Source organism: Callorhinchus milii, unplaced genomic scaffold (genome assembly GCF_018977255.1).
Source record: "Callorhinchus milii isolate IMCB2004 unplaced genomic scaffold, IMCB_Cmil_1.0 Scaffold12, whole genome shotgun sequence".
In the NCBI taxonomy this organism is placed as follows: Eukaryota; Metazoa; Chordata; class Chondrichthyes; order Chimaeriformes; family Callorhinchidae; genus Callorhinchus; species Callorhinchus milii.
In genome coordinates, this window is record NW_024704753.1 from 11,805,063 (window position 1) to 11,825,374 (window position 20,312).

The 20,312-nt window shown below is 46.6% G+C and overlaps 1 protein-coding gene across 1 annotated transcript in view; it reads left to right on the plus strand.

Annotated features, from left to right (window-relative positions):
- Window positions 1–4,208: 4,208 nt before the first annotated feature.
- The window catches only part of LOC103176615 (guanine nucleotide-binding protein G(i) subunit alpha-2), a 108,617-nt gene continuing 92,513 nt past the window's right edge, over window positions 4,209–20,312 (plus strand). The window contains exon 1 of the mRNA XM_007890265.2: window positions 4,209–4,739. Coding sequence (XP_007888456.1) covers window positions 4,622–4,739 — 118 coding nt within the window. The 5' untranslated portion in view covers window positions 4,209–4,621. The remainder of the gene's footprint in view (window positions 4,740–20,312) is intronic.

The window sequence follows — 20,312 nt, forward strand, 5'->3', positions numbered from 1 at the left end:
TCTGACCTTCTAACATGTTTTCAATTTTCTCCTTCTGCTGAGTGCTGAGACGTAAAACGCTCCACAAGGCGGTTTGTTTGCGTTTATTTTCATTGGGGGAGGGAGTGCAGTATAAGGCATTGTGTGCTTTAACCAACAACAACGTGCAGTTATATAGAGCACTTCACATCAGGAAGATGTCCCAAGGCTCTGGACAATGAAGAGTTTGCACCCGAGCTGTGGGTTGGGATCAGAGAGGTGTGGAGAACAAGGGGGTGGAGGAGAGAAGATAACAAAATGTGCAGTCCAAAAAGAAGGTCTTGAGACGGGCCTTAAAGGAGGTAAGGGAACAACAACAACAACAACAAGATTCCATTTATAGAGCGCCTTTCACGTCAGGAGGACGTCCCAAGGCGCTGCACAGTTGGGTCATGACCCGAGCAGGGGGGAAATGGTCAGGGTGAGGGGAGGGAAGGGAGGGAGAGAGGAGGGGGAAATGGTCAGGGTGAGGGGAGGGAAGGGAGGGAGCGAGGAGGAGGAAGAGAGTCGAGAGGGGAGCTGAAGGCACGGTCAAAGAGAAAGGTTTTGAGACCGGCCTTGAAGGAGGAAAGGGAGGAAGCAAGGCGAAGGCACTGGGGGATGGAGTTCCAGAGCCTCGGGGCTGAGAGGCTGAAGGCCCGACCACCGATAGTAGGGCGGTTGGGGCGGGGGACGTGGAGCAGACCGGAGCCAGAGGAACGGAGGGTACGGGCAGGTAGGTAGGGGGATAGTAGGTTGGAGAGGTAGGAGGGAGCAAGGCCGTGAATGGCCTTGTAGGTGAGGATGAGGATCTTGAAATCAATCCTCTGGGGGATGGGGAGCCAGTGGAGGCGAGCGAGGGTGGGAGTGATGTGGTCCCGAAGCCTGGTGCGGGACAGTACACGAGCTGCAGAGTTCTGAATGACCTGCAGCTTGTGGAGGGAGGTGGCGGGAAGGCCGGCGAGGAGAGAGTTCCCATAGTCCAGCCTTGAGGTGACAAAGGCGTGAACCAGGGTTTCAGCAGCGTGAGGGGTGAGGTAGTGCCGTAATCTGGCGATATTCCGGAGGTGATGGAAGGCGGTGCCAGTTGTGGTGCGGATGTGAGGGAGAAAGGACAGCTCAGGGTCGAACAAAACGCCGAGGTTCCTGACTGGCTTTGAGAGGTGGAGAGTGCAGCCTTGGATGCTGATGGTGTCAGCGCCTGAGGTGCGGAGGCGCTGACGTGAGCCAATCAGGAGGGCCTCGGTTTTTCGCACGTTGAGCTGAAGAAAGTTGTCTCTCGTCCAGGACTCGATGTCGGACAGGCAGGCTGTCAGGACATCGGTGGTCGTGGAGTTGAGAGTAGAGGAGGAAAGGTAGAGTTGGGTGTCATCCGCATACATGTGGAAGTTAACCCCATGTTTGCGGATGATGTCACCGAGGGGGAGCATATAGAGGGTGAAGAGGAGGGGACCGAGGACAGAGCCCTGAGGGACACCACATGAGACAGTACGGGGGGTGGAGGAGAAGCCATTCGTTGAGACGAAGTGAAGACGGTGGGAAAGGTAAGAGCTAAACCATTCAAGGACAGTGCCTTGAAGGTTGAGGTGGGAGGACAAGCGGTGGAGTAGGATAGCGTGGTCGACCGTATCGAATGCTGCCGATAGGTCGAGGAGGACGAGGAGACAGAGGGAGCCCTGGTCACAGATAGTCAGGATATCATTGGTGACCTTGACCAGGGCAGTTTCTGTGCTATGAGCAGCACGGAAACCTGACTGAAGGGGTTCAAAAAGAGAATGGGTGGAGAGGAAAGAGCGCAGTTGGGAGGCGACAACTCTTTCCAAGACCTTGGAGAGAAAGGGGAGGTTGGAGATGGGCCGGTAGCTTGATAGCTGCGACGCATCAAGGGAGGGTTTTTTCAGGGTGGGCGTGATGATGGCAGTTTTTAATGGAATGGGGACAGAGCCAGAGGAGAGGGACAGGTTTATGATGTCAGTGATGTGTGGGGCAAGAAAATGGAGCTGGGAGATAAGGAGTGGAGTGGGGATGGGGTCAAGGGAGCAGGTGGTTGGTTTTAGGGATAGGATGAGTTCAGTGACAGAGGGTGGGGAAACGGGTACGAAGGTGTGTAGGGGAGGATGGGTAGGAGTCGGAGTGTGGGAGGGAAGGGGTGGGTGGTGGGTGGAAGTTGGAGGGGAAGTGACCGCGGAGCGGATTCCCTTGATCTTGGATTCAAGGAAATCCAGCATCTCCTCGCAGTGAAGGTTGGAGGAGATGACCTGCGCGGGGTGGCGGGGGGGACGGAGGAGTCGGGATGTGGTGGAAAACAGTAGCCTGGGGTTGTTCTTCGCCTCCAGGATTATCCTGGAGTAGAAGGACGACTTGGCCGAGGCTAGAGTGGAGCGGTAAATTTTGAGGAGGTCCAGCCAGATTTGTCGGTGGACCGTTAAGCCGGATTTGACAAAGGTGCGCTCAGCAGCCCGCACCTGGCATTTCAGTGAGCGGAGGTGGGTGGTGTACCAGGGGGAGGAGCGGGAGTAGGAGACAGTGCGGGAAGTGATGGGGGCAAGAGTATCGAGTGTGGAGGAGAGGATATTGTGGAGGAGGGAGAGAGGAGAAGAGGGGTCGGTGAGGGTTGAAGGCCAGAGGGAGAGGAGTTCAGAGGACTCCAAGGCATCGGTTAGGGATTGTGGGGGTAACTTCTTCCAAGGGCGGTAGAAGATGGTGGTGGGTCTGGTGGAGGTGGGGAGGGGGGTGGAGGTGGTGAAGGAGATGAAGTAGTGGTCGGAGATGGCCTTGTCGGTAATAGTGACATCCGAGACACTGAGGCCCCGGGTGATCACCAAATCGAGTGGGTGGCCGTGACTGTGAGTGGGGGAGTTTATGTGTAGGGAAAGGTTGAGTGAGGAGAGCAGGGAAGAGAAGTCTGTGGAGATGGAGCAGGAGGGGGTGAAGTGTAGGTTAAAGTCGCCCAGGATGATGAGGCGATCAGAGGAGAGGCAAAGAGATGTGAGGAGTGTTGAAATGGCAAAGAGATGTGAGGAGTGTTTAATTGGAAGGATGAGGTAGAGGGGCTTCGGGATGGATTTCTAGAGGTTGGGGGGCAAAAAGACTGATAGTCCAACCGCTGATTGAGGAGCATGCATGGCAGGGGACGGGAGCAGGCCAGTGCCTGCTGAGTGGAGGGAATGGGCAATTTGTTAAGTGCACGCATGCACACACACATAGTGGTGTGGATTGCATTGTGAATTTTGTAACAGTTCTTTTCATTTGAACAGATCAGTAGGCACACACAGGCCCTTGTTTCTGTACCTCGTACTCTTTTTATATCATAAATATTGTTGGTTGGCAACCATTCACATTGTATGGTGTTAAGAATGTTGCAGCAGAGAAACTACAAGGAGAATGTGCTGAATGAAAAATGCATGGCAGGACTCAACAGTAATATTTGTTTTTTTAAAAAGCATATAACGTTATTTATTAAAACTTGTGCAAAGTAATAGACATGTGTCAGCCTGGCTCAGTCGGTAGGACTCTTGCATCTGAGTCAGAAGGTTCAAGCCCCATGTCGGAAATTTTAATTACATAGTCTAAGCTGATGCTCCAGTGCAGTGCTGGGGATGTGTTGCATTATCGGAAGTGCCATTATTCGAAAAGAAAGGGAGTTTCTCCCAGTGCCCTCGCTGACAATCTCCCAGATACAATTGGTCACTCACTCCATGGCTGTTTGTGGGACATTGCTGTGCGCAACTGGCTGCCACATTTCACTCACAAAATACACAGTCAATCTGTAAAATTCACTTTACAGTGTTTGTGCTTCTGTGAAGTGCTTTGAGATATTCGAGGAAGTGATAAGGTGTTATATCAAATTCAAGGATTACAACATAAACACCTTGCATTTTCAGCGCCCCTCATGCTGGATAACATGCCAGAGCACTTAAATTATTATTATTAAAGCCTTTTTAGTCGCTATATCAAATGCAAGGATTATTATTATAATTAAAGCCATTTTTTTCACACACTGCAGCACAACTAAAAACGCCCAATTGGGCGTGAAACCCGCCCAATCTGACCACACACATTGGCGGAGAGGAGCGGAGTGCTCGCCGCTTAACGCGCGGGGCATGATGGGGAGTGTAGTTCGGACCGCCCCGCCCATCGGCCATGTGGGGGGAGGAACTACAGCTCCCGCGATGCTGTGCGAGTCCGTGTGGGGCGGTTGGTGTGGGCGGGCGGCGCTGCGGGGAGACACGGACTGACTGACTGACTGACTGGGAGTCACTGAGCTGCACACCGTGGAGCTGCTTTCACCTCACGACGGCCTCTCCACGTGAGGGGGCAACACTCGGAGATTATATTACCCCTTCCCCCCCCTCCATCAACTGAAACTTTCTGTCCGGGCTGTTTGGGTGAAGAAGTGCTGTGTTTTATTATTTTAGTGTGTGTCCCCCCCCCGCACTGGGAGACAAAGAGGCTGAGGGCACGGACTCGGACGCTTGGCTTTTACCCCCCGATTTGCTTGTGGTATTTTCGGGGTCGGGGGGGGATTGAGGTGTTTTTGTTCTCTCTCTCTCGCCGCCGCCGCCGCCTTTTTTAAATCGAGAAAATAGAGAGCGGGAGGAAGCGGCCGCCGCTCGGGCTCACCATGGGCTGCACCATCAGCGCTGAGGATAAAGCCGCCGCCGAGCGATCCAAAATGATCGATAAACACCTGCGGGACGATGGCGAGAAGGCGGCGCGAGAGGTCAAACTGCTGCTCCTCGGTCAGTCTCCGCTGCTTTACCCCTTTGTTACTGTCGCGACGTGGACGGCAGCAGCTCCGAACCCCCGACCCCCCCCCCCAGCCCCCCCAGCCCCGAACCCCCAAACCCCCGACCCCCCCCTCCAGCCCCCCCCCCAAACCCCAGCCCCCCGACCCCCCCCCAAACCCGACCCCCCCCAGCCCCGACCCCCCCCCAAACCCGACCCCCCCCAGCCCGACCCCCAGCCCCCCCCCCAAACCCGACCCCCCCCCCAGCCCCCCCGACCCCCCAGCCCCGACCCCCGACCCCCCCCCCAGCCCCCCGACCCCCAGCCCCCCCCCCCGACCCCCCCCCCGCCCCCCGACCCCCCCCCCCCCCAGCCCCCCCCCCGACCCCCCTCCCCCAGCCCCCAGCCCCGGCCTGACCGTGCCTCACTCTGTGTGTGTGTGTGTGTGCACGCGCCTCGCTCTGCGTATGTGCGCGCGCCTCGCTCTGCGTGTGTGTGTGTCGCTGTGGGGGCGCCTCACTCTATTTTCTGCTACTCTGAGGCAGAGAGTAACAAACAGAGTGGCACAACATGTGCTATAAAGTAAGAGCGTCCTCACGCTCCCCGGTGCATTGTTAATCTGTGTCACATCCTTTACCACATTACTTTTTGTCACTTCACAGAATTCCCAGTAGTCAGTCAGATTGTAGTGTTTCTGTCTTACATTGCCTGTTGTGTGTGAACTACAGTAACAGCAGTCTACCTGGAGAAGAAGGGAAGGGTGGAGGGGGATGTGATGGGAGTCCCATGAACTGATGAAATGCTGGCGTGAGTTTAGGTGATTTATGAGTAGAACAAATCTCAGGCTTTCGTTTGTTTTAATTTTTGTCTTTGAAGATAGCAAAAATATTTGAAAAATGCTGTTTTTGTTTGCAAAAGTTTCCCCTTCTCCAAGGCGAACGAAACAATGCAAAATGATTGAGGAAGTGTTTATTAAAACTATATTATATATGAAGACGAGTGCTGCAATTCTTTCAGAATTTATTTGACTATTTAAACAGGATCACTCCCTCACCCTGGTTATAGATCACAATGGAGGATTCAGTAAAATCTAGATTTCTCTCCTGATCTATAAACTTCTGACACAGAATGAAGTGTGTAGAATAATCAGGTTCTCCAAAGGCCCAGGGGAGAGGAAGGGGATAACTTGTGTATTTAAATTAGCTGCGAGGCTTTCAATTGTATTCCTTGACTTCTCATAATTGATGCGAGCGAGTTTACGCGCTGAGATTGATGATGATTGCGTGCTGAACCTTTACCGGTTAATGATCTTTCTCTGTTAATTTGTATTATACACAAAACGTACATGGAGCAACGTCGCTAGTCTGGCGATGACATGATCTTTCTGGTCCGTTTATATCAGCGTGTTTCCTGTGGCTTTGCTGTTGATGCAAGAGCAGAGAACACACAGAAGCTACAGAAACGTGTGGAAACCCCCGCACTCCCCTCCCCCAACAGACCTGACAGAACCGAGCTGGGCTCCCCCCTCCCCCTCCCTTGAGTGTGTGATGAATGATCGAGAAATCTCACTCAGCAGCAAAAGAGATTCTGTACAGATAGCGATTAAGTCGCAGGCTGTTGTCATAATCCGGTTTACAGATAACAGTAGATTCTCACATCCTGCTTTGAGTTTGTAAGCCTTTGACTATTGATTTAGGTTAATTGATTTCTTCAAAAATTACTTCCAGCCGTTTGATTAAAAAAATACATGGCAACAAATGTGTGTTTCACATTAAATATGAAGTTCAGTTCGATGCCTTACTCAAACACCAGCGAGTTTGTTCATAAGCTTTAGGCAATTAATTGATCGAGGTTTGAAACGTGTGTGATATGGATTCAGAAGATTGGGAGTCGCCTCCGAAGGAAAGACCTTTCTAAATAGAGCCCTGTAGTGTAATGGTTAGCTAGCTTGCCTCGCTAGCAAGAGGACCCAGGTTTGATTCCCAGATGGGACAACACCTCACGCAAATTTCCTTACTCCACACACTTCTGTTTACCTAGCAGTAAGTTGGAACTCAGTTGTTAGTCGATTGGCAGATTGATTAGTGATAATCTCTCAATCCATGACTGATTGTGAGTCACTGGTGTTTGCAATTGGCTGTGTGTTTTACCCACAAAATACAGTCAGTCCACTTTACAGTATTTTCTGTGAAGCACTTTGAGATGTCTCAACATCATTTTAAGGCAATATATCAAATGCAAGTATTTTATAAATGCAGGCAGCCCTAGGGGTTTCAGGGAATCTGATGTGGAATACGGAGCTGTTCGAACGCTGGGGGTCATAAAGCGGATCGAATGGCCTACTTTGTTTCTCTTTCCCCCACCCTGCCCTGCCTGATCTGCTCACACCATCAGTAGACAAGCTTTATCCTCTACCTTGTTCATGCCTTTAAAGCTTACCTTAAGACCTTTCTTTTCAACCACACTCTTGGTCACCACCCCCCCTCTCAAGGCTCTAAATATATATATATATGTGATTTGGACATTAGTCAATGTTAATTACAAATGATACAGTACTGCAATTTTTTTCCCAAAAAATCCAACTCTTACATAAAGTTTCATCTTGCTGAGTTTGCATTCACTCTTTCACTGTAACAATTTTTTTTCCCAAAAAACCCAGCTCTTAACATGATAATCTTTTATCTTGCTAAGTTTGCATTCACTCTTTCACTGTAACAAAACTCATTGCCAGAAAAAAAATTCAGCCAAAGTGCGATAGACCTAGATTAATAGCTCCAAATGATTAGTACATTGCTGCTCAGTAAAATGTACAGTAGTCATTTAGCGATGCATTTAACTGTGTGCAAGGAGCAAAATGCAGAACAATAAAATCTCAAAACAATCTTGAATGTTTTTCTAAAGGCACAAACGGAAAATACACATACAATTGAGTGCAGTGACTGGGCTCCTCTAAAAGTGGGTGAATCTACGAAAGGAATTCCCATGTATAGTTAATAATAATGATAATCCTTGCATTTGATTGTTGAGAAGCCTCAAAGCGCTTCGCTGAAAATACTGCAAAGTGAATTGACTGTATATTTTGTGGGTGAAAAAGGCAGCTAATTGAGCAAAGCAATGTCCCACAATCAGTCGTAGATTGAGTGACCAAATTATCATTATTTTTAGTTAGTTGGGAGCATTGTACATAGGCATGTAAAATACATTGTGCATCTGTGTGGGGAAGTGGGGTGAACATATGCATTGACTGATGCATTTGCTAAAATTTGGATACTGTACATTTATATAGAAGCATCACTGTTTTTTAGTCAATTCGGTTGCACCAATCAATTAGGTGATGTATGGAAAGTAGTGTGTGTATGTATGCAGAGAAGATCCTTTATGAAACCTCTTGCATTGACAGTAACTCATGACTATCTTGCTCATGTTAGTTTCTGGACTTTGAGCTCACAGTCTAGCCTGACATGCTCCTCTAATGCAGTGCTGAGGAGTGGTGCATCATCGGAGAATTAATTAAACCAAGTTGCCACCTGCCTCTTTGGGGAAATTATGGATCCCATGGTACTATTCGTTCCCCCGCTCCTCCGTGTCCTGGCTGACAATCCCCCCAGATAACATTGGTCACTAATTTCATGACTTTGTAGGACCTTGCTGTGCACTAATTGGCTGCAGTGTTCACTCACACAGTCGCTACAGTTTATAGTAAATCCAAGTAAGACTGTGAAGTGCTTTGAGGTTTTTCAATAACATAAGGAACTATATCAAATGCAAGGATTATTACTTAGTTGCATGATTCTTCAAATGTGTCTTGCTTACTCCATCTATTGAAATGGTAAACTGGTGAAGTGATAAGAGGATGGATTTAATGTTGTAATGTATCCTTTGAAGGATGATTCCAGTGAGCTTTGGGTTCAGAATGTCTGCGCTTTGAACATTATGTTCAAATGCATTTTCCATGGGATCAGAGATCAGATTGTGATATCATCGGCATGAAAACTATTTATTGGAATTAAAACATGTGGAAAAATGTAATTTCCAGCACTCCATGAATCACACTGATGTTAACAGGGAGGCAATTTCTGAACTACACCTTTGCATTTGATACAGTGCCTTTCACATTGGGAGGATGTGCCAAAGTGCTTCACAGAACATAGTGAAGTGGAGTGACTGCTTTGTGGATGAATATGGTTGGGAAAGCCCCAAATTGTCCTTTCAGTGTCAGAGCTGACAATGGGCAGTTGTCTTCTCATTGATAAGATTTTTGCAAATTGACTATTAAGTAGGCGAAGCTCTAAAATGTGAAAGTTGCATTACTTTAGGGTTTAAATCATTTTTTTGTACTTGTCCTCTCTTGAACCACAGTATTGGTTTCATATCAATTTCTTCCATCAGCTCAAATAATATACACAGGAGTATGGGCAGAGGGACAGCAATTAGATGTTGCCGCACCCTAAAGACTTTGTTGATTTACTTGTGCTTCTCCAGTCATTTATTTAACTTCCCCACCCGTCCTCAATCTCCTCTTGGGACCTAGGGGAGGTCGAAGCGTATAGTTGAACCAATTATTTTTAGCAAACACAGGGATTTTATCATCGTCATTTTAAATTATTAGCCTCTCAGCCCAGCGAGATGGTTGGATTTAAGGTGAGCTATTTTAGTACTTGCATGAAAGTGTCTGAAGGTGGAGGCGTGGAACCAATGTGGAATCTGTGAAGGCTATGAAAAGCATGTATTTCAGTGAATTTAAGTAATAAGTTCACTTGAACATGGTTATCATGTTACACGGACAGGGATTGAGAGGCAAGGAGCAGGGCAGAGCAGAGCTGCCCTTGACTCACTATTACATATCAACAACAACACAACAACAAGATTCCACTTATAGAGCGCCTTTCACGTCAGGAGGACGTCCCAAGGCGCTGCACAGTTGGGTCATGACCCGAGCAGGGGGGAAATGGTCAGGGTGAGGGGAGGGAAGGGAGGGAGAGAGGAGGGGGGAAATGGTCAGGGTGAGGGGAGGGAAGGGAGGGAGCGAGGAGGAGGAAGAGAGTCGAGAGGGGAGCTGAAGGCACGGTCAAAGAGAAAGGTTTTGAGACCGGCCTTGAAGGAGGAAAGGGAGGAAGCGGCGAAGGCACTGGGGGATGGAGTTCCAGAGCCTGGGGCTGAGAGGCTGAAGGCCCGACCACCGATAGTAGGGCGGTTGGGGCGGGGGACGTGGAGCAGACCGGAGCCAGAGGAACGGAGGGTACGGGCAGGTAGGTAGGGGGATAGTAGGTTGGAGAGGTAGGAGGGAGCAAGGCCGTGAATGGCCTTGTAGGTGAGGATGAGGATCTTGAAATCAATCCTCTGGGGGATGGGGAGCCAGTGGAGGCGAGCGAGGGTGGGTGTGATGTGGTCGCGGAGCCTGGTGCGGGACAGTACACGAGCTGCAGAGTTCTGAATGACCTGCAGCTTGTGGAGGGAGGTGGCGGGAAGGCCGGCGAGGAGAGAGTTCCCATAGTCCAGCCTTGAGGTGACAAAGGCGTGAACCAGGGTTTCAGCAGCGTGAGGGGTGAGGTAGTGCCGTAGTCTGGCGATATTCCGGAGGTGATGGAAGGCGGTGCCAGTTGTGGTGCGGATGTGAGGGAGAAAGGACAGCTCAGGGTCGAACAAAACGCCGAGGTTCCTGACTGGCTTTGAGAGGTGGAGAGTGCAGCCTTGGATGCTGATGGTGTCAGCGCCTGAGGTGCGGAGGCGCTGACGTGAGCCAATCAGGAGGGCCTCGGTTTTTCGCACGTTGAGCTGAAGAAAGTTGTCTCTCGTCCAGGACTCGATGTCGGACAGGCAGGCTGTCAGGACATCGGTGGTCGTGGAGTTGAGAGTAGAGGAGGAAAGGTAGAGTTGGGTGTCATCCGCATACATGTGGAAGTTAACCCCATGTTTGCGGATGATGTCACCAAGGGGGAGCATATAGAGGGTGAAGAGGAGGGGACCGAGGACAGAGCCCTGAGGGACACCACATGAGACAGTACGGGGGGTGGAGGAGAAGCCATTCGTTGAGACGAAGTGAAGACGGTGGGAAAGGTAAGAGCTAAACCATTCAAGGACAGTGCCTTGAAGGTTGAGGTGGGAGGACAAGCGGTGGAGTAGGATAGCGTGGTCGACCGTATCGAATGCTGCCGATAGGTCGAGGAGGACGAGGAGACAGAGGGAGCCCTGGTCACAGATGGTCAGGATATCATTGGTGACCTTGACCAGGGCAGTTTCTGTGCTATGAGCAGCACGGAAACCTGACTGAAGGGGTTCGAAAAGAGAATGGGTGGAGAGGAAAGAGCGCAGTTGGGAGGCGACAACTCTTTCCAAGACCTTGGAGAGAAAGGGGAGGTTGGAGATGGGCCGGTAGCTTGATAGCTGCGACGCATCAAGGGAGGGTTTTTTCAGGGTGGGCGTGATGATGGCAGTTTTTAATGGAATGGGGACAGAGCCAGAGGAGAGGGACAGGTTTATGATGTCAGTGATGTGTGGGGCAAGAAAATGGAGCTGGGAGATAAGGAGTGGAGTGGGGATGGGGTCAAGGGAGCAGGTGGTTGGTTTTAGAGGAGGAAGAAAAGGGAAACCTCTATGTTAAGCCTTGAGATATCTGATTGGATCAAGTTTGTCTAAAATTGCAATGGCAATCACAGTGATAAATGGTCTGAACAGCAATGACATTATGTTGAATTCAGATACAGAGTAGCCCTATTACACACTGAATTGGAAAAGTACTTCCTTTTGTCTAAGGTAAGCAGGGAGGAGGCAGAAAATCTCCGGGTTGGTGTAGATGAAATCAGAAGCTCAATGAGACCAGAGGCACAGGAAGTGTTAAGAGCTTAAAGAGCATTGCGACTCAAAATCAGCCATTTAAAGAGAATTATCATTAATTGTGATAACTCCTCCCTGTCTTTTGGTACTGCAGATGAACCCTTTACTAGTTTAAAGTAATAACAATACAATACAAAGTAATAACAAATAATAACATTTGGTGTAGTGCCTTATCACGTTATTAAGTCATCTCAAAACTGCTTCACAGAATATACAATTGAAGTGAATTGATTGTATATTTTGTGGGTGAAACGTGGCACCAAACAGTTGTGGACTGAGTGACCATAATTTTTAAAAATAAATTGGAGTAATTTTTACCCCGAAAAGTAATCCGCCAATCGACTAACAACCGGGATCCTACTTACTGCTAGGTAAACAGGCATGCGAAGTAAGAAAACTTGCCTAAAGTTTCGCCACGCCCAGGAATTAAACCCGGGTCTTCTCACTTGCGAAGCGAGTCTTTAACCACTTTGCACCAGGACTCCTCCCAGCCGAGCGCTAATGATATCAAAGAAAGGGCTTGGAGGAATGATTGAGCTGCACTGTGTAAACTGTTTGGTTGTAATGCCAAGATTGTTAAGAATCCTCATTTGCTGACTGACTTGTCTGTGCTGATGGTAATCCGATTTCAATGTTGGTGTCAGAAGTTCCTCTCAGCTTTGGCCTTATCAGCTCTTCCTAGACGATGAAGGATTTTTTAAAAAAAATCACAATTTGCAGTTCTGTGTAACAGAGAGGACTTGCTCACAGCATTGATTAAATATGTGTTAGAATGTTCCTGGTGTGATAAGACGTCTGTGGGTGGATTGCCTCCGTGGGGAGTTTAACCAGCCTCATGCAGAGTTGGCCATGGTGAAATTTTTGCTCTGGTGTTGGCCCTGGTGTGGGGAAACGGCCATATCACAGATGCTTTAACCTGCTGCAGCGCAAACAATTGCAATCTGCTACTAATTCCATCTCATTCTGTCAGAACCAACTGTGTTGCCAGCCCCTTGTGCGCTGTTCACTCTCCTGGTAAAACACGTCTTGTGCTTAACAGTTTTCTAGATTAGTTAGATGATTTTACTATGAAATTTAGTGACAGTGTTCGCCTACAAATACAGTTACTATACTTCGCAGTAAAACCCTGTGAAGTGTTTTGGACATCTCAACGACATGATGAGGCACAAATTCAAAATTCAAGGATTTCTGGCGATTTGCCCTCTGTTGATGGAATTAAAAGGCACAGTATAATTGGGATGTTTTGACATCTGCTTGAGACATTATCCTATATGAAAGACACTGTATAAGTATAAGATGCTATTGTTTTTGTTTGCTCTGTAAGAAAAATGCTACACGAGACCTTAACACTGCTGTGGTCCCACTAATGAATTACAATATAAATCCAAAGTTTAGAATTTAGAAAGCAATAATTGGATATGCAGTATGTTTTAAAGATATACATTTTCCCACTTTATAGGGCTGTTTATAAACCAGATTAAGGTGACGAGGTCTTGGTAGCAATCTGCCTCTCTTTATGATCGAACATCGGCTCTGACCGGGTTATACAGCGGAGCCGGTTAACTTACCAAATAAAAATAGTAAAGGATAAGTTGTGCCAGTGAATTAGTAGAGGCACTTCATAGTAGTTTGGAAATGTTGGTGGCAGAGAAAGATTTAATGCCTTCTGTACTCCTAAATTCTTGTGGAACTGGGGATGGCGGTGAAACTCTGTTGAAACCTATGTCTGGCATGCACAAACTTTACATGTAAAGTATCATCACTGAAAAGAAGAGGCCTCGTTGCAGGACCCTTTTAAACAAAATTCCGATTGCCACCCACCGCTGTTTGCATTTTTCGGAAGTCTAATTTTCTTCAAACCACAAGTGCCGGCCCCTCGTACAGTGGGTGGGTGGAATTGCCTAACTTGATGACTGGGTGAAGGAACAGAATTAAGATGCAGTATGGGCGGGTCTGGCTGGTCACCGGGTCTGACTGGCTTTGTAATGTTTCCCATGGTATGGGCACTCATTGTTTTCAAATCTTTTGAATCACACAGAGGAAAAAACAATTTCCAAGCTTACCATGGTTCTACGTAAAGACCATTCTGATTGAAAGTACATCCTTAATTTGTAAAATGCTTAAATTCAACTGAGCCTTGTGTGTCAGCCGAGCACAGTCGGTAGGGCTCCTGCCTCGGAGTCAGAAGGTTGTGGGTTCGATTCTCACATTGCAACTTTGAGTTCATAGTCTAGGCTGACACTCCAATGTGCTGCATTGCCTTCTGGCAAGTCATTAAACCCAAATCCCATCTGCCTGTTCAGGTGAATGTTAAAGATCCTGTGGTACTCAGCAGATCATCTTAGACTTGCTGTTTTACATCCCTGTACAATGTACATTATCCCAACAGAGTTAATTGACATAGAATGTGTCCAACCTGAGTTAGTTGCAAGTTGTGAATTCAAGATCCTCATCCTCACCTACAAGGCCATCCACGGCCTCGCTCCCTCCTACCTCTCTGACCTACTAACCCCCTACCTACCTGCCCGTACCCTCCGTTCCTCTGGCTCCGGTCTGCTCCACATCCCCCGCCCCAACCGCCCTACCATCGGTGGCCGGGCCTTCAGCCTCTCAGCCCCGAGGCTCTGGAACTCCATCCCCCAGTGCCTTCGCCGCTTCCTCTCTTTCCTCCTTCAAGGCCGGTCTCAAGACCTTTCTCTTTGACCGAGCCTTCAGCTCCCCTCTCGACTCTCTACCCTCCTCGCACCCTCCCTTCCCTCCCCTCACCCTGACCATTTCCCCCACTGCTCGGGTCCTGACCCAACTGTACAGCGCCTTGGGACGTCCTCCCGATGTGAAAGGCACTCTATAAATGGAATCTTGTTGTTGTTGTTGTGTGGGCATATGTTAGGGGATGGAGTTTATGAGAAGGACGGAGCTTTTTCTGATTCCCCACGTAATCCACATAATCAGTTGTATGTGTACTGTTGATAGGAGAGGGGAGAGTGCAAAAAAGAAATGCTGATGGGTTTTCTGCTCTCCTTCCCCCTCCCTTTTACAGAATTTACTGTGCGTTGTCATGTATCTTAGTGGTTATAGCAGTTGTCTTGCAAGCGAGCCTCCACAAGTCTCTGTTTACCTAGCATTAAGTTGGAACCCGGTTGCTAGTCGATTGACAGATTGCTTTTTCGGGGTAAGCCTTTGACAGAGTATTCTTTTTATTTAAAAAAAATGGAAAATGCACATCATTCAAAGCAGAAATTGCATTTGTAGTGTCATGATTCCTAATGTGTGATCCTCGAACAAAATCAGTTTGGTGCATCTCAAATATATGCTGCTATATCAAATGCAAGGAATATTATTGTTTATTAAGGATTATTATTATTAATTGGAGAATTGCTTTGAATACTGATTTCACAAACTCACTTGTACACAGTTGCAGTGTAATGTTCAGTGGTAAGGTTGGCCAACAAAATACATTTTCTTGATTGAATATTATGATTTATGCCACAAATCAAAAAATCAAGAAAAAACTGAAAACAAGAGTTAGCCACCACTCATTTACACTTCTCCCCTGTGGGAGAAAGGACGGGTCAGCAACAGGGTGGATGTTGATGCACTGCATAGGCTGTTAACATCTTAACTATTCCTCATTACAAGAGATTTGTGCCAAGTTCCCTAGTATAATTTGTGCTCAAATCTCGAGATGGAAATGTATTTTTAGTTACGTTTCAGGATTTTTCAAGACTGCGGTAGGTTTAATTTCACATTGTTTATCTAAGGATTGTTCTCACTTGACCCAATGGATATTTGTGGGAGAGAAGGAAACATTCTGTGAGTTGTGTGTACAATTCGTTGCTTGTTAAATGCCATGTTGAATGAAGCTCTGCTGTAGTTTTTTGTTTTCAGGTATTTGCCTGGTCCAGTTGGTAACGCTCCTGTCTCCCAAGTCAGTAGGTTATGGGTTCAAACCCCATATTTGGGATTTGAGCTCACAATGGTGGCTGATACTCCAATACACAGCTGGTGCGGGAGCTGATCTCAGCCAGGTTGCTTTATCTGGTCCCTGTTCCCCTGGGCAAAGGAGGGAAAACCTCCCATCGCTCTCCTTGTCCAACCCCCAGCGTGAAACGCTTTGAGACATCCTCCCTACAACGTATGAATGTAAGTCACCAGATCATTGTTGTTCCTCGCCATCAGTCTGTCAGCCAGATAGTGTCTCTGGTAGATGTACGTATCCATCACCAGGTACTGTAAGAGCTGCTATTAACGCACTCTTCGACATTAGCACAAGTTGTTGTAGCTGTTACTTTTGGATTAGTGTCTGAATACCTGCCGTTGCTCAATGATCACTTGCCCAAAGCTTTTAGCTACAGGAGTCCTGTAGCTCAGTGGTTAGAGCTCTCGCTTTGCAAGTGAGAGACCTGAGTTCAATTCCAGGCAGAGGGCGAAACCTTGGGCAAGTTTCCTTACTCCACACAGAGCCTAATAATAATCCCTCCAAAAAAAAACAATAATAAATTGGTCATTTTCAATCTACGACTGTTTGTGGGACATTGCTGTGCGCAATTGGCTGCCGCGTTCGCCCACAAATATACAGTCAATTCACTTTACAGTATATTCTGTGAAGTGCTTTGGGACGTCTAGAAGACGTGAAAAGCGCTATATCAAATGCAAGGATTATTATTATTACTACCTTGGCAAATGCTGGAAAAATTGATCAGCTCCACAAAGCAATTTACCTCTAAACCGACCACAGCAAAGCCACGGCGCGCATCTGCACGTATTGCCTCTTACTTCATTCCTCTTTTATTCCAAGCTTGGCTAACATTGTGTTCGCAGCTCCGTGACAGAGGTCAGCGGTGGGGATCAAAGGGACAGAGCAAACCGGAAGGGCAGATCTCTAGGTGTGAAGTCGTGTCCTTTGACAAAACCAAAAAGCTGTTAGGTCTTCTCAACAAAAAGAGCTTGAGGTGCTAGTGAAATATTAAAAGTCACATCTATAACTCCCAACAACAGCTTGAATTTATACAGCACCCTTTATTTATATAGCAGCCTGCTCAGGGAGGTATACGGATAACGTCTCTGAGCACCTCACAGTGGTGTGGTTTAATGCTAAGCGAAGGAGAGGGGTGGTGGATGCAGGGTAGGTTTTAAGGTGGAGTTTGAAGATAGATAAAGAGGGATGATATGGGGGATAGAGGTAGAGCATTCCAGAATTTTAGGGGTTAATAACAATCCTTGTATTTGATATAGCACCTCATCATGTCATTGAGACTTCTCAAAGTGCTTCACAGAATATATTGCAAAAAAGATTGACTATGTTTTGTGGGCAAAATGTGGCAGCCAATTGCACACAGCAGTGTCCCTCAAACATTGTGGATTGGGTGAATTTGTTTTGAGGGATTATGGGCTTGTGAGGTGGGTGTTCTAACCAATGCGCTACAAGATCCGAGTGGGATAGTGACTGAAAGCAAGGATTGTTACTGTATCTTGGTTATCTTTTATCAAACACTGGAGTATAATGAGGAGGATTTCCAAAGTCTCTTTGTTTTCTTTCACCTCACTCTACGCATCTGTCTCTCCTTTTTATCTGTCTTCTTATATTACCTGAATGTTACCGGGTTAACATCTACTTCCCCCTTGTTTCTTGCTCTGTGTCTGACTATCTTTATGAAGATAGAAGGAGGTGTTGTCCCGTGTGAAGCGCACTATATAAATCTTTGTCATTGTTCAGTTTCTTTGATTCTTTGCTTTATCTGTCCTCGAAGTGCTGCTGATACCTTCTTCATGTGAGAATTGTAACTCATAACTAGTGGCTGTGAAACTGTGAGGTGCGCTGCAGGAGGAAAGGCCAGAAAAGTGTGATATTAGTGCCACTTCCTGTTAAAACTGTTTTGTTCATGATATGAAGATTTGCGGGGTTCAGCTGGTCTGTAGAACTCGTGCACACGTATCACCATGATTGAGAATCCAAGCTGGACCAAGCAATCCAAATCAGTATCTAAAATGGAGACTGAGCCTTAGTTTTGAGGCTAAAATCTTATAAAGTTGACAACAACATGTGCTTATAGAGGACATTCTTGTAGGAAACCCTCTCAATGCACTTCACAGAGAGAACAGTTTGGGAGAGACGAAAGAAGTGGCTGAAAGCACAGTCAAAGAGAGATTTTTAGAGGAGTTTTGAAGGGAGAGCGCGAGGCAGAGATTTAGAAGTTCAGCAGCGAATGGACACCAAAGAAGAAAGGAAACATAGACACAGGAAGGAGTGTCAGTCTGCTGTGACCACACCCATCAACTCATCTGTTGTCAAATCTGTCTCTAGGATTGTCTACAAACCACCTAATTGCCCACCAAAGACCAGGCCAATGCAAAAACTCAAATCCCCTTCTGTTTTATTTTGTTTGCTTTGTTTTTTAAAAAGCTGAGGAGCAATCTTACTTGATTATCAAGGGATTCCCTATTATTATACACCCAAATGCCACATTGACCATATTGTGTGGTGGAATGTTTGTACTGTGTGTCAGGGAGTGGCATTTAAGTGTTGTTGTATTTGAGCTATTTGCTTCCAGTGTGGCTAGGATGTCAGAGCGCCATGGGTGCACCCAACACAGCTCACCAGCCTCCTGTCACCAGCACAGTTACAGCAATTAAAGGGAACTCTTATCAGTCATTAAAATGTGAAGGGTGGTGCAACCAGAGACTGATGCTGTAATTCTGGACGCTAATCTTTCTGTACTTGCGGTACGCTGCTTTCAAACTGCAGCAAGACCCAATGTGAAATCTCATGTGTTCATTGGTTTTGATCCGCAGAGGGTGTAGATCGACACCAGTAGTGGCCAACCTTTATGGCCAGCCAACAAAATAAATGTTCTTGGTTGAGTATTTCTTGATTTATGCCATGAATCAATAAATATTCATTGAAGAAAAACCTGGAAGCACACTACCGATCGAACACAGACTTACCTAGATTAGTGTGAAAGTTCGGAGGGGAGCTTCTTGACCGTCCCAGGCCACCACTTTCTGCACAGTCACTACACTAGCAACCATTATCTATGAAGATTATTTAATTATAGTAATAATCCTTGAATTTGATATGGTGCCCATCACATCGGGAGGATGGCTCAAAGTGCTTCACAGGATTTACTGTAAAGTGGAGTGACTTTATTTTGTAGGTGCTGCAGTGGCTAATTTGCGCACAACAATATCCTACAAACAGCCATGAAGAGAATGACCAAATGTAAGGATTATTGTTTTTCTCTCTGGGCGGGAAATGTACAGAGCATAATGCAGCACTTCATGGTGGGCTCTCTTTGTTGTGTGCTTCAATTGTTAATTAAAGAAGAGAAATGTTTAATGGATGGAGCGCTGCGGTATTCTAGTTCATGGGAATTGGTTTCATGGGGAGTGTTGTGGCATTGAGTGGAGAAATGCAAATGTACTTATTGGCTACAGGCAGTGTTGCTAATTAGTGCATTGTACAATGTGGATTAATGATATTGACACTTTGAAAGCTCTCGTTAAAAGAATTTAAAATTAACTCTGTTCAATTGCCAAGAAACGTGTTTGAAACAAATTATGTCCTTTGATGTAAATTATCTTTCATATTGAAATATTCATATCTTTCTTTGTATTTGATACAGCCCCTTTCACATCAGAAATGGGTCTCAAGGCACTTCACAGGTGGAGTGACTTTTTTTGTGGGTAAAATAAGGATTTGGGGATTTTTTTTTGCATGTTTGTTGCTGTCCGTCACAGCAGGGAAGAGAAACACTTTTTTAGCTAATGGAATGCTGCAGGGACTCTAAGCTAAAGGTTAGTCAATGAAGTATAGCATCATTGCCAGCACTGTTGGTCCTGCCCTATACAAATGTAATTTTGTTGTTCTTTCTGGTGTGTGTTTCTGGTGTCACATCGTTGGTGTGTTCCTTTGTTATTTTTGTAAAAAAATCATTATTGATGAAGCCACTAATGGTCTGTAATTCGCTGGCATTAATCGGCAGACATACAGCTGGTTCGTAGAAACCATGCCTTATATAAGATGCTTTCTATGGTCTTCCTGTGTCTCACTGACTCGCCTTCCTCTTTTCTGGGTTATCTGAATAGGGGCATGGGGGGGTGGGGGTGGGGAGAGAAATTGCTGGGATTCCCATATCCCTTCTTCACTGTATTGTGTTTAACATTCTTACCCAGCTGAACTCTGGCATTCTCTGAATCTTTCAATCAATCACCAGCTTGTGGTCATTTCACAAGGACTTAAGGAAATAAAACCAAAGCTAGCCAGTCCATCTTCAGATAGAATTAACTGTTAACAGATTTTTTTCCAGAGGACGGGGTGTTAATTCAGGTTAGTGTGTGTCCACGTGACTCCAGTAGGCTATATTTTCAATGGGTAAGGAGTGAGGGTCTGATGAAAGAGGAAGTGCATCAAGTCTATTTTAAATTTATTCCACTTCCTTAATTTATATGTGCTGACCTTGCTGCCTGCCCCGTGTTTGATTTTTTTTAGCTTCCTGAGATGTTTTGCTTAGGATTAAGAGGAACCTTTTGATTTGACGCTTTGAGTTCGTCCGAGAACCTAACAGAGGAGGACTAAAATAGGCAGCTGATCTCTTCTAATGAAAATGCACATGGAGAAACATCCATTGGATTGTTGCCTTGATGTTAATAATTAATTATTAATCATGGTGTATTTTTAGAGGAAAAGGATCATTAGAAAGTGAGATCTTGTCAGTCCAGTCTCTGTATCAGATGCGTTCAGGTCATATACACAA